This window comes from Halictus rubicundus, chromosome 1 (assembly GCF_050948215.1).
Source record: "Halictus rubicundus isolate RS-2024b chromosome 1, iyHalRubi1_principal, whole genome shotgun sequence".
Lineage (NCBI taxonomy): Eukaryota > Metazoa > Arthropoda > Insecta > Hymenoptera > Halictidae > Halictus > Halictus rubicundus.
Window position 1 is genome coordinate 22646917 of NC_135149.1, and position 15007 is coordinate 22661923.

General features: G+C 38.8%; 1 protein-coding gene across 1 annotated transcript in view; it reads right to left on the reverse strand.

Annotated features, from left to right (window-relative positions):
- Positions 1–7257: 7257 nt before the first annotated feature.
- Positions 7258–15007, reverse strand: part of LOC143355418 (uncharacterized) — a 40248-nt gene continuing 32498 nt past the window's right edge. The window contains exon 5 of the mRNA XM_076790245.1: positions 7258–7641. Coding sequence (XP_076646360.1) covers positions 7258–7641 — 384 coding nt within the window. The remainder of the gene's footprint in view (positions 7642–15007) is intronic.

The window sequence follows — 15007 nt, forward strand, 5'->3', positions numbered from 1 at the left end:
ATACGTACAGTGACTCCCATAAATATTCGGACACTAGGTATAACTAACTTTATGATTTAATAATTCGTTTGTTGATAAAGCAATCGCCCTGGAAATTGTTTCTAGGCAATGAAACATTTATTAAGGATGATAAACATATATACTTTATTTGAAAAATATACATACGTTTCATAATATATATTATTAAACGAAATAATGGACCATTTGTGGCTCACAAAAATATTCGGACACGTATTATATTTCTCTGGTAATCGCCTTCTGGGGACGCGATATCCCAAGAACGGGAAAACGTTTGTTTATAAACAGAATCTCGTGGACCATTAGATGTCCATGCCAGCCCACTACTGTCAGTAATAAACGTGAATTCGTTCAAAATGGGTCGCAAAGGAAAGAATACGAGTTTCGATGTGCGACAGCTTGTAATTTTTCATCGAGAAAAAGGAAAAACCTATCGCGAAATTAGTGCAATGCTTCGCATAAATAAGAGTACTGCTGCAGATATCTGTCGACGATTTTATATTGAGAATCGCATTGATTCTATTCCGCAAACTGGAATACCAAGTCTCTTATGTACGAGGGAGAAAAGCAAAATTATTCGGAAAGTGAACAAAAATCCGCGCTTAAGTGCTCCAAAACTAGTTAGTGAGCTATTAGGAGAAAGCTCAAAAATTTTTCAGCCGAAACAGTTCGGAGAGTGCTGAGGCAAGCTGGTTACAATGGAAGAGTAGCTAGAAAGAAACCATTTATCAACGAAAAGAATAGGAATAAACGAAAAACCTTTGCAAGAGAGCTAATTTCTAAGGATGAGACATGGTGGAAGGATGTCATATTTTTGCTGATGAAAGCAAATTCAATCTGTACAATTCCGACGGAAGAACTATGGTGTGGCGGAAAGCGAATAAAGAGTTTAATTTTGGAAATACAAGAGGTACAGTGAAACACGGCGGAGGCAGCGTAATGGTCTGGGGTTGCATTTCGTCATATGGAGTCGGTAACCTAGTGTTTATTGACGGTATCATGGACAAAAATCATTATTTAAATATACTCAAAAATAATTTAATTCAAAGTGCTGAAAAAATGGGGCTTAATAATACTTTTAAGTTTTACCAAGACAACGACCCCAAGCACAAATCACGTATTGTGCAAGAATTTTGATTATACCGCTGCCCCAAAATTCTTCATTCGCCGCCCCAATCACTGGACCTTAATCCTATCGAGAATTTATGGGATGAATTGGATAGAAAAATTCGAAAAACCCCAATTACGTCGATAGCTGAATTAAAACAAAGACTTGCAACTGAGTGGTCGAATATAACTGTTGAATATTTTTAAAAAATTACAAACAATATGCCAAACAGGTTAAGACATGTTCTTAAACAAAATGTTTATGCCACGAAGTATTAAACAAATTTTGTAATGCTAAATTACATTATCTAAATTGAAAAATTAATATTGTCCGAATATTTTTGTGAGCCAAAAATGGTACATTATTTCTTTTACTAATTTTTATTATGGAATTTATGTATATTTTTCAAATAAATTATTTATGTTTATCAACATTAATAGATCTTTTATTGCTAGGAACAATTCCCGGGACGTTTGCTTTATTAACAAATGAATTATCAAGTCGTAAAGTTAGTTATAGCTAGTGTCCGAATATTTTTGGGAGTCACTGTATATGAACTTGCAAGGGTCAAAATCTTGACAAATTGACGCTGCAATATTGCAATGAGCAGTTTAAAAGTGGTCACTTGTGTTTCCTAAAAGTCCAATCTACGTCTGTCCATAGCCCAAATTGCGAATTTCTACCGCATCGTGGAGTAATTTGTGTAATATTCGGCAGAAAACTCGCTTTCTGAAGCAAGTATGACGTCATAAGATGGCTGCCGCAGAGAGATTCTCTTAAGTTCGAGAGATTTAGTGTTCGTATCGAAAAAGAGGCTCTGTACAGATGTAGCAAAGACATGTACAAACACGGTGGTATGCATTTTTAATTGATTACTGACGGAAAATGTCTAGAAAAAAAGGCACACCGTAACATAACGTGACAGTCAAGGCCAAATGCCTGCCGGCCCCCTTAATTTCCTATCTCTCCCTCCCTCTCTCTCTCTCTCTCTATCTTTGTTGAGTATGAAATATTGAGAACAGCTAGGGGAAAGTTGCCAAATGCGCATTGGTCATCGAAATCGTACTCCCGCGAATTCATTGTTGTCGCGGCATTCTAAAATCACATTTTGCGAAATTGAAAACGTAGTATACAACCTGGGAACTATTATAGCTGTCTAGCAAGTTTCCCATAATCCACCGGTTAAGTATACAAATTCTTGATGCTTAGAATTAATGAATATTGGGCTTTGAAAGTACCTCCAAAATCAGAAATATATAAGTGAACAATTTTGACAATACAAAATGAAAAACATCATTGGTGAGCACGTCTATTATTGTTATTATTATTAATTCCATAAAATCCACAGCGATACAGTTGAAAGTAGCAGTTTAATTTGCTTTGCAGACTGTTTGTTATATGAAAAAGTGTTTCACAAAATAGTTGTTTGGCATCAAGCAGGGTGTGCGACGTAATAATTAATTTTCTAATAATGACAATACAGATGTAGGATATTACCTAAAACTGGCACGTACTTTTCCAATGATCCAATTAGAATATGGTCAATATTATTGTATAGTTACCTTGGCGTTAGCGGTTGGATGGGTATCGCTGGCGTGAGATGTATCCTCGGACTCGACGAACGCGATTCCATTGTTTCCTCAACATCGAGCGCCTCGGTGTCCATCGAGGATCGCTGTTGATGTTGCAGAAGCAGGAGATGTCTCCTCCTGGAGGACGGTGTCAGAAGGGCTAACGTGTCAGCCTGGAGGACCGTCGCCTGAGACTCGTTCCAAATTCCATCGTCCCTCGTGATGTCGTTTGTTAACGAATCGCTCGAAGCGAACGGCGACGTGATCATACCGGAAAGTGCGGATCCAGGACTGAAAACCATCGGACATAGTGCTTCCGTTTGTTGCAGCATCCTCAACGGTGTCATTTCGTAATCTACAGGATCCTGTAAGATCCTTCTTGGCGCTGAAACATCATCATTGACAAATACAGTGACTCCCCGGTAATGTTCAGACACTTAAAAAGACGGTAACTTTTTTTTTTAAATTACACGAGCATAACAATAACGATTTTAGATCGATTAGTTGTACGCTAATAACAATTCAATTCTGATCCGAAAGTGCAGTTAATAGGACACCGTGACGTCCGAGGCACGAAATGGAAGCGGCAACAAAACAAACGGTGCTTAAACGATAAAAAACGGTTGCATTAAGCACGCGGTAAAAGGAACGAGACCGAAGATAAATCAGGGTCGTTCTTTTTTCGCCCCGTTGAAATTGCCGCGCCACGTTCATAAAAAGTCCCCGTGTGAAACGAGGATCGCGTCGCCGCCGCCGCCGCAAACTTGCGAGCCCCGGCCGCGAAACTTTCTGAAAATTTTACTAGCCGGAAAAATAACGCGCGCTGGCATGTTGTAAATCGTATTTCATACTCGAGACTGTAGTTGGCGACGTGGGAGATGTAGGAAGTGATCTCGGTAGCATAAAGTCGTCCGACGTTAAACCTTGCACGCCATCCTCCAGCGACACGCTCCTCTTGCGGAAAAGTCCTCTCCGGATGAGATTCTCGTGAAACTCCTACAACCATATCGAAGAATAACACGTCGCTACAGCCACGCATAAATCGCATTAATAAATCGCACACCATTCCAGGGGTTGCATACTACAGTGGATCCGAGAAGTATTTCAACATTAAATTTCCGATTCCCTAGAAACTGTGACAATAAGAACAACAAAATTGTACAACAATACAGGTTGTTCCAAAAATTTACATCCTTGAAAATTTTTCCTTTTCGAAAATGTTCTTCGCGGCTTTCTTGACAAATTATAATTACTATATCTATAACAGACTCCACAAAAAATATTAAATAAATGAATTCAGTGAGATTATACACATTAAATTATAAGTTGTAGAATTAATAGTGAGCTATATGTTAACACTTTTGTTCAAGACTGCGCAATATTTTGTTCTCAATTTCCTGTAAAAAATAAATCACCGCAATTCATCGGAAAGCCCCAGGATAACCTGTATAATTAGTTGCAGAAGAGAAACGCTCTGTTTCTCTCTGCAATCCTTCGTTGATGTTCCATTATGTAGTACTCGCAGAACTCTTCCGACATTTTCCTTGTATTTCCTCGAGTGTAACATCTCTAAAATTAAAGAACAGCTTGGCGGAATTTCTCTCCGTGTTTACCTAAGACTTCTCTCTTCCATGTTCCCCCACCAAAAAGAAAATTTAAGCGCGAGCACAGAAAATTAATTTTTGGATAGGTACGCACGTATTGCAAGCAAACACTTCGGAGGAAGAAAAACGACGTTTCGTTGTCTCTGCATACGTAACGTTCCTCAACTTCGTTTACTAGAAAGTTACGATGTACTTTTGCAAATGTACACCAAAGCTTCCTTTTTAACTTCACTTAACTTCATCCGAAGTAGTATCCCCCAATAGTTTTCCGATACAAGTTCTATCGAGAACACAATGCAACTTTTATCTTTGCTCCACTTATGCGACAGAATTTCCATTATGCACAGGCTATTTGTGTGGTTAGATAGAAAAAAAGAGTGGCTTGAGTGTTACGAGCGTTGTTGTAACGTTATGGAACCTCCCGTGCGTGTTTTACATTTAAAAATGCAACGTTTGTTACTCCTTTTCTGCTAAAATGTAAATATACAAATTTCCATGTTTTATCGTTTCTTTTTTCAATTTTGTTCTACAGTTTACCGCGGAACGTAACTTTCTACGGATTTATTCAATATTCTCTAACGCGTTCAGTTTTATCGGTGACGAACTACATTAACGGTTTCTAATAGCTCATGAAATATTGATCAGAAAGTGCAGTTTAACGACAAGATATAAATCATTCGTAGAGGTTCATCATTATTTAATATACCCATCATAATATTCCTGTTAAATTTCGTCGAGTCTGTGCGTGCAATACTTTATAGCATAAGATAGTATCGGAAACACGAGTAGTCGAGTACCTAGGATATATGGTTGAAATTAACTACACCGGCGTTTATAGATTACTTGCGTGGATGCAGTATTGTTGCGCAACGTGTGATACCTTGTTACGTCATAAGAAATATTGTATAACCAAAATATAATTTAGTGACTGTCATCGATTACGTATAACCGCAATTTATGGATTAACTCGAGAAGTAGCAGAATTAAATGCAATCCTCGAGTGCTACACGATAAAATATTTCTATCCGAAATTGGCCATAGAATTTAATTTTAATGTTTTGCGTTAAATAAATTACAAATACCGCATCGTTTTAAGATTTTGAAAAGGAAGTTCAACAGTCTAAAATAAAGCAAAGTTTAAAATAAAATTATTAATACCATCAGCCGATACGTTAATGTTTTAATTAATAAATGGTCAATGTATTTTAGAAAGACGTGGAACTTTTACAAGTAATATTTTTATATGAATGTAAAAAAGTATAGAAAATATTCGGTCATTGCAGATGAAGGCACGGAATATTAAATATATTTCGGAATGTATGAGAACAATACTTCTCTATTTTGCGACATGTCGTACAGCCAGCCACCAAATTGCGACTCCCACACCACTACGTATTTTTGTCAGCATGCATGCATGCCTGTGCGCCGCGTTATGCAAGGATTGCTACAAATTCGTGAACCGTGTTATATCGAAACCACGTTATATAAATACCGCAATACACGAGAGTTACGCCTTCCACGAGAATTTATTGATATTTTATAACACGAATAAATTAATAAAATTTCGCAAGAATTTCAATCGGAATGAAAACATTAACACTTTTCCGCAAAAAAAAAGGAACAAATACTTTTGTTCCTTGAAATTCCATAGTTTTCCTCATTCTTTTCTGTAATGAAATGCATTCTTTTGCTACACGAAGTAACGCTTTCGATTAAAAATCTCTGTTAAAGTAATAGGATAATTAACAGAGATAAATGGCGGATGAATAACGGAGGATCATATAATTAAATGCTGTATGCATAATCGATTAGCTGGTGTTCGAATGAATTTCGTACGAAGAAATGCGAACGAATTTATGACAACGGATTGAAATCGATCATCGCACAAAAAAAAAACGGGAATTTTTATCAAAATTGACTGACGCTTTTATTATTACTTAATCGCCTGCGGTATGTGTATAAAAAAATCGCGGTCTAAGTGAGCAATAGGTTGCATCTTTCAGCCTTTTTGCGTTTCGGTTCTCACAGTAATCGATTGCCTGTTGCCGACATACGTCGATGGCACGCAGTGTGAAAAACGATCGTGTGGTCAGTTCTATTGAGAAACATTAACCCTTTAGCTCCGGCTGAACTGAACGGGTAGTTGCATTGCGACACGAATAACTCGCCTGTAAAATATTCAAAACGGCGCTATCGGCAACGCGAACGCCGTCTATTGGTTTATAGTATACGATCACTTTCAGTTACTGTATGATTTGTATGCCGAAATATCAATTCGCGTTTTCTATTTAAAAAAAAAAAAGGCGCGTATACACGTTTGAAGTTTATATGTGTATATACACGTAGTCGATACACGTGTTCGACCAGAAACTATGTATTAGAACCTCACATGTGAGATTGCTATCCTGTACAGGGGATATTGAACGAAGGGGTCCACAGTTGATTCCCATTAATATCTGGACAGAGCGAAATATCTAGAAATTGAATCAAACGTACGAGTTTTTTTTTTTAAATAAAGGTTACTTCACTTTAGATCGGAATTGAAACACAAAAGTAGCAAGTGTATACATAAAATTGCAATTGCAATACTTTTCCATAAAAGCGATATATTATGTTATTTATACGAATCGATTCCTTGAACCGTTTTGCCTATAAATAATGTAACGATAATGTAAAGGTCATGGGAAACCAATAGTTTACAAAACGGTCGATCGTTCGCGTGAGCGAATTCCAACAATAATTTTCAGCAGCTCAATTGTTAAAGTGAAAACTTGCTGATCAGACGCGCGTATTAAATATTAATGTATCAAATTATATAACAATTATCAATTTCTAAAATGATTTGTTTTCTTCTTTTAATTTTTTCCCCAGTTTCCGTACGTATCGAATAATGCTCGTGGAAATTGGCACATTTGCTGGTTCGGCAGTCAACGCGATGAACGTTATTCCAAGGCCATTAGAGGTTGGACGCGGTAAAGTAATGAGATGCTCTACTTGCCTCTTCGGGATGATCGTCGTGGAGCGGAGTGACCCTGAGCAAGGACAGGTCCTCTGGCGTCGAGGAGAATTGGACGGGTGCTCTGACGGTCCTGCCCCAGGGGTCCGGGTGATTCCTTCTGCACGTGTGAGGATAACAAGGTTCGCCGACTTCGGCGACGAGCTCGCGCCTCTCGATCCGGATTTTACCGTCGGAGAAGCTCTTCTGCAACGGCGGTAGCCTCCTCGGCGAATCCGACAATCGGTTCAGGAGAATTCGCGCGTCCGGCGACACCGGGGCAGGCTTAAAGTCTATGAGGATTTCTTTGTCCTCCACGTCGATGGACCTCCGTTGACCTTCGGACTGGAGACAAAGAAACCAAACGAATACTAAGCACCGTAGAATCTGTCGTGTCAAGCAAATTTCGGCATCACCGAAACACAGTCGAGCCCTCGTAATTCCGAATCGAACCGTAACGAAATGTTATGGAACGTCATACAATACCTTCAGCGACATCGTCAGACGGACGTTTATAATTCATCCGGCACAACAACGTGTATCGGCGAGCGTAATTGAAACCGTGTGTAATTATTAATCGTAATTAAAATGTAACAGACTGTTTATGGAACATTACTGCGCGCAAGCAAACCGTGTGCATTTCGTCATTTCACAAACGGGATGGGTAAGAGTCGCAACTGGAGTGGGAAGCATCGATCAATATTTTAATATCCGCAACGACGCGTGTGTCCTTTAATTACGCTACACTAACATGATTCTGCTTTACGCCAGCTCTATTTTGTTACTAGACTATAATTCGATCACACCACCATTACAATCTCCTGTAAATTGCTCCGAAATTTGATTCTTGCCCGACCTTCCTGTTGATAGAGCGAAATCAACTGCTCGCGGTTCCATCGATTTATGTACAACAAGTCTGGGAACTAATCAATTTTGCGTAATTCGACGCGATACAATGTCGCAAACGCCAAGAATAACATTCTTGTTCGATGAATTAAAATTTCACAACTTGACATTTTCGTGTACAAAAGTCGAGGCGTGTTCCAAATCAACGGCATGGAAATTAATGAATTTGTCACGTACTGTGCGTCCATCGGGAGATGGCAGTGATTTCGACAGTGGCGAGCAAAAGTGTAAACACACTTCGCCAGTTTTACATAAAACGTGATAATACAACCTATTTTTTAATTTCTATGATAAAGATTAGGTACTGATAATTACAAAGTGCATTGGATAAACAAAACACAGCAGTTTATTTTGGTTAATATTAATAATATACGGAATATTTCTCGAAAATAGGGATTGATAACAATTTTTACAGTTTTGCACTTTAATTGTGCTCGTCGAAATAAAGCTTTAAATTAATATTTTGTCCATTTTCATTTACATTTTTGTACTGCTTCTAGCCTGCGTGGCATATTATCTATTAAATTTTTAATAATTTCCGGCTCAATGTTGTACCATTCTTGTTCTGTCCTTTTCCACAATTCATGAACGCCTGAAGGTTGATTGTCATATTTTGCTAGCGTTCTTTTCACAATTAACCACAAATTTTCGATTGGGTTCATATCTGGACTTTGTGCTGACCACTTCATCACAGAAAACTTTTGATTTCCTAGCCAGGTTTTTACTATCTTTGCAGTATGCTTAGGGTCCCCGTCCTGTTGAAATACTACTTCATCTTCAGCAAATTCAATAGAATTAACAACAGAAGGTAAATTATTTTGCAAAATATTTAAATAATGCTCTTTGCACATGATATCTTCTATCCGAACTAAGGGACCAACACCCTTCTGAATAAAACAACCTTAACACATAATTGAGACACCCCCGAACTTCATAGTTTGTTTTATGCTACTTGCTTGATTACTATTTTCGGATGAAGTCCAGTACCAAGACCTTCCGTCAGATTCAAATCTATTAATTTTTGTTTCGTCAGGCCATGTAACTCTTTTCCAGTCTTCTGTTGACTACTCTTTGCATGTATGAGCAAATTTTTTTCGTAGTTTAATATTTTTGTCTGAAAGAGTTGGTTTGCGTTTTTTTTTCTTTTGCTTTTAACCCGATTCTATTTAAGGAGCGGCGAATGGTCCACTCATTTGCATTTACTCCAACGTCTTGAGCCGCGATTTTTAGAGTTTTATGACTTTCAGACCGAAGACGATGTGCAATTTCACGTGCAGCTTTGTCAGAAACAAGTTGCGGCCTACCGTTTCTTGAAGAAGTTCACACACGTCCATAGGTTTTCTTTATTCTTGCAACCATCGTACGACTTACACCACATTTTACTGCAATTTGTCGCAGTGAAAAACCTTTATCGCACAATGAAATGATACTGTCTCTTTTATGTGCACTAAGTGGTTTCATCTTGACTTGCGCTTGTCAACTAACTGTCAAATAGGAGAAAAACTGTGTAAACACCAGTCTAAACGTGTCTTACTACAGTTGCCTATCAGTGTTTGTTGACAATCTCATTTCCCTAACATTTGTGTACTATCTTAACCGTTTCTGATGAAACGTGCAAAACTGTAAACATTGCTTCAAATCCTTATTTTTGTAAAATATTATATATACTGTTAATGTTATCTAACATAAACTGTTATGTTTTGTTTCTCACATTCACCATATAATTATTATTACCTAAGCTTTATCATTCAATTGAAAAATAGGTTGTATTATCACGTTTTATGTAAAACTAGCGAAGCGTTGTTACACTTTTGCTCGTCACTGTAGGTGCTCAGCGTCACCACATCGCTCTGTTCCAGTCACACTCGATACGTGCTTTGCTGTCTTTGTCAAGCGGTTAGGCCAATAGCAACGGTAGGGATATACGGTAGGGATTCGAGTGTGGCGAAGTAGGGATATCATGTGGTACCTACAAGTTTCTCACTGCTATCTTCTGATGGACGCATAGTACGTCAGGCTTGCCCAAATCGCGGTCCTTCGGGCCATGATTGGCCCGTTCTCCCACTTCTTCATTCCGTTAATTTGGGAAGAGTTTTCTATGAAACTTTTACCAACATTCTACATATATAGCGACATGATTTCCTGCTAGCTAAAAGTGGCTACTGTCCCGATTGTTCTCGACTCGTTAGTTTATAAGGAGAGAGTAGCTCCGCCTCCAGGCAGAGAGTCAAAGATTGTTGGAGATCGGTACCTGACAACAAGATCCGTATGTTTTGTTTATATTTACTCGTGGCAATAGTTACCGACGCAGACGATGTGTGCAACCATGGATGAGACAATGAGTATCGACTCTCACGATGTGTACAAGAGAACCCGCGTATTTACACGCAATGCAGGCACGTGCCCCGGTCACGGATTCCTTGCGCTCCGCTTATCGTTCGCGCCGACTCCACGCTTGGGCCGAGGAGTCCCCGTTTGATCCGTATACGATTACGCGAATACGTCGAAATTTCTTGTGTCACCGTGGGCTTGATGGTCTTTGCTGTAGCCGAGAGACCGACACGTCGCTATATATGTTGTGCAAACGAGTGAGGAACTCGCGTCATCCATGCAATCGGCCGTATAATCGGAGGAGTTGCATAAACCAACGAGTCGTGAATATTCGTCCTAGTAACCAGGACCTTTTAGAAATCATATCGAAACGTATTGATGTCTTTCCAAGAACCGGTTACGTTTCACAATTGACGGGGACCATGGGACGGCGAGGTTTCAACGAACAAGGACGTTGGAGAGTATTAGTATGAGTAACGAAAAAAAACCCAGGACTCGTAAACGGTGGGTACTAGGAAGTTGAGCAATCCGACGGATGCGACAGTCTTCTCGAGTGTCGACAACACCACGTAGCGGGGAAACCCCAGGTGCGATAGGATCTGGACGTCACGTGTTGTTAATCGCCAAGTCGGTTATGAATGTTGCGTATCACGCGATGGTTCATAGGAGCCCACTAAAGAAAAAAAAAAAGAGGCGGGCGTCTGTGTTCATACGAAGAAGCCTCTACAGGGTCATCCGTTTTTAAACGGCCAAACGTCAACCAGCTATAAGAGGACCCCAAATGGAACAACTTTCACCCCTAACACTTTTTTTGATTCCAAGTTATTTCATTCAGTCTCCACGACGCACAGTGGGCAATTTGGACGAAATCGGATTCAAAATCAAAGAACTTTCGATAGAAATGAGGTAGAACGATGAAATTTTTTTTAAATGAAAGCTGAACCTTTGTAAAATATGGGAAAATTAGAGAGATTATTACCATCCAATCATTTCAACGAAAAAATGACTTCATCAGTTTTTGTCACAAAAATCTATTTTTTGCAAAATCCTGAGGTCGTAGACAAATTTTGAGACCAGATTTGAAATCAGCGTGAAAAAATCTATGGGAAATGATGTATAGTATGTTTAAAAAAAATTTTTTCCGCGCGTGGTATTGGAAAATTAAAATTTTCTTGAATTTGTTCGCGTTTAACGAATTTTCTCGAGGTTAAAAAGCGTTCGTACCATAATCTCTCTATTTTTCCCATATTCTACAAAGTTGCAGCTTTCATTTAAAAAAAATTTCATCGCTCTACCTCATTCTTATCGAAAGTTCCTTGATTTTGAATCCGATTTTGTCCAAATTGCCCACTGTGCGGCGTGCCCCGTGTCAAAAAACCCAAGATCCAAAGGTCATACAAAAAAGTTGACCGAATAAAAAAGATGCCCCTATTTATTTTAAACCAAACAAAGGAAAAATCATCAAGATACACAATTGCAGTCCTAATATATTTAATCTTAAGTGAACGCAAAAAATGACGGGTTTTTGCAATTATCTAAAAATCAAGACCGAATCGAAAAAAGTGTTAGGGGTGAAAGTTGTTTCATTTGGGGTCCTCTACAGCTGGTTGACGTTTGGCCGTTTAAAAACGGATGACCCTGTATATAATAGACCGAGAGATCTTCCATTCGACGTGCGCGAGCCCTATGACCAGCTGGAAAGAGACCAGGATATAAACAACGAATCCATGGTGCGCATTACCGAGGTCGCATCACTTTCTCGGAAACCCTCGTAAATAGACCAGTATATAAGGACGCGATAACCGATCCGCGAGCACAGTCGCTATTCAATTACCGGAATGGCAATGAGAAACACAAGTGACGTTGGCACGCAAGCATACGCGGCCTGGACTATGGTGACCCGGGCAACGCAGACGGGGTTGGATCTGCCGTTCCACGACCCGCCGTCGCAACCTCTGACGACAAAGGTGGCGGGCTCATGGAGTCCCGGATACTGGCGGCGCCGACGATACGCGCGTGGGGTGGCGACGCAGGCAACACTAAGGCGGATCCGCGCCCGCACCCAGACACCACAGAACGGGCCATCAACGGAGTCAAAGGGCGCCGGCAGGAGCATCAGGGGATGCCGAATCCACCCTGAGGAAATCTTAGGGTTCATCGCCGAAGACCAGGGAGAGCTCGACATTTCCTGCGAGGTGATTCTCGAAGCAGACGAAGCGGAATGCGCGGGGCCCATCCCGGCGAAGCGGCAGGGCCAGTTAGAAGCGTCCTGGGAAGTCCAGGAAACCGAGATTCCCCCTGCGGAGATCCCGCATGGCCGCATCGACGATCCCGTCGATCCTTTGGCCAAACGCTCACGGAGAGCCTAATCGAAAAGACCGAAGAAGAAGAATCACACCGAAGACTGTGAAAGAATGAAGTTTTAGTTTGCGTTCTTTAAAAAAAGAAAGAAGACTGTTTCAGTTGAGTTCGTTGGAGACTGGTTAAGACGAAAAGACTGCTTTAGTTCCGAAATCTTTCGCGCCGGCACAGACTGTATTATTTTGTTCAGCTGTGAGCCAGTGTTGAGTTTAGTTCCTGTTTTTCTTGAGCGCAAACCAAAAGTGCCATGCTCCGTTTTATAGTACGCGTCGGTGCAAACTTCGTTTCGTTATGAATTCCCGTATATCGTTGCATACCGTTCTACGTCGCTGTATTTGAAGCGCGACGATTAACACTAAACCTACCACGGTCAAATGACCGGTTTTCCATTTCGCAATTATTGAAATCATAAAAAGCTTTTTTTATGGGAAATTACTGAATTGACTTGTTTATTTAAGCATATATTATAATGGAAATCGTGCAAAGTTTAAATTTTAGTCTTCTCCCTTCTATAAGACGTTTCATTTTTATATTTTTTGTACTTGGTAGGTTTAGTGTTAACTATCCGTAGATTCCTAGGGTTCATACTGATTGGGTGCCTGAACCTGTAATCTTGAAAAGAAAGGGGTATATCGAGCAGCGATATCGATTCCCACCACCGCAATCCGCCATGTTACTCGCGATCCTTGTCATAGTAACAGCCCGCAGGATATTGCCCCACTAGTCATGACGCGTGCGCATCGATCCCCACTCGATACGGATCGAAGGAGATCGATGCGAGCTGCAGGAAGCTCCCACTGTATGTCTGGGAGCGATCCAAGAAGCACGCGTTCGCGAGATATCAATAGGCCTGTTTTTGGGCACTTCTCGTAATTTGGTTATTAATGTATGTATACATAGGAAATTTTTTTACAGAAAATTAAATTTATCGGTATAATTGATAAATTCAACAAAAAATTAACCGTTTTTCTATAAAAAAAATTTATTTTTAAAAACTAACAAATTTAAAACGAAATTAATAATAAATGAACCAAGAAACTTAAACAAATTATAAAAGCAGTAAACAAAATTAACAAACTTAACAAACCGCTATTCGCTATCAGACTCATTTTTAGTACTTGGAATGTAATCCCTATTCACGTTCTTCCAAACAATCTCGAACTATCTTTACATTCTTATTACTTTTCCAATAGGTATAAAACATGTATTAAAAACAAATTAAGAACACATAAAAATGATTGATATATAATTATTGCAAAATTGTATTATGCATAAAAATGATTATTATATGATTATTAACCCTTAGCACTCGAATGGCGACTGTAAGGCGTCACTAAAAGTTGCTGCATCATTATTCAAAATATTTTCAAAATTGACAACACAACTAATAAATTTACAAAGAGATTAACAAATTTTCCACGGTAGATCCTAAAGGAAAGGTATGGACACTTCTTAAAAAGTTTATAAAATTAAAAGTAGAAGTTAGTTGCAAAGAAAACAATAAAATTCTTAAACTATAATAAGTAATATATCCGAATATATATGAATCTCAGGATATATTTTGCCGTTTTTGTTATATGTTAATTTCAAGTTTTATATGCAATTATTAAATGTAATTTAATTAATTTAATAAAGTTATATGCAATTGTTAAATGTAAAAAGAATGCATATACCTTGGTAAGCACTTTCCATTACACAGAATTATTATTGCAACACTCATTCATAGTTAACGTAATATTTTCCGATTTTTGACGCTCTAGAGAGTGCGGCCGTGGCAAAATTTTTTTTAAAAACTCTAAATTTGGTTACTAATGCATATGTAATGGTAATTATTCACAAAAAAAAATGAAATTTAACAATAAAATTAATAGATTTCAAAAAAATTCACAATATTTATGTATAAAAATAATTGTTAAAAGATTTTTAAATGATTAATAATATCAATTTCCTCCTAATATACAGTTTTGCCAAAGGAATTTTTCGTACATCGTGATATAAACGTGTAGTGAGATGTGCCCCACTTGTCCGCACTGTGCGTCGGTGCGTACGCGTCTCAAACTGCGAAGTAGTCAAAAGCGATTAAACGAATTTATTGCGAAATTTAAAAACGTAG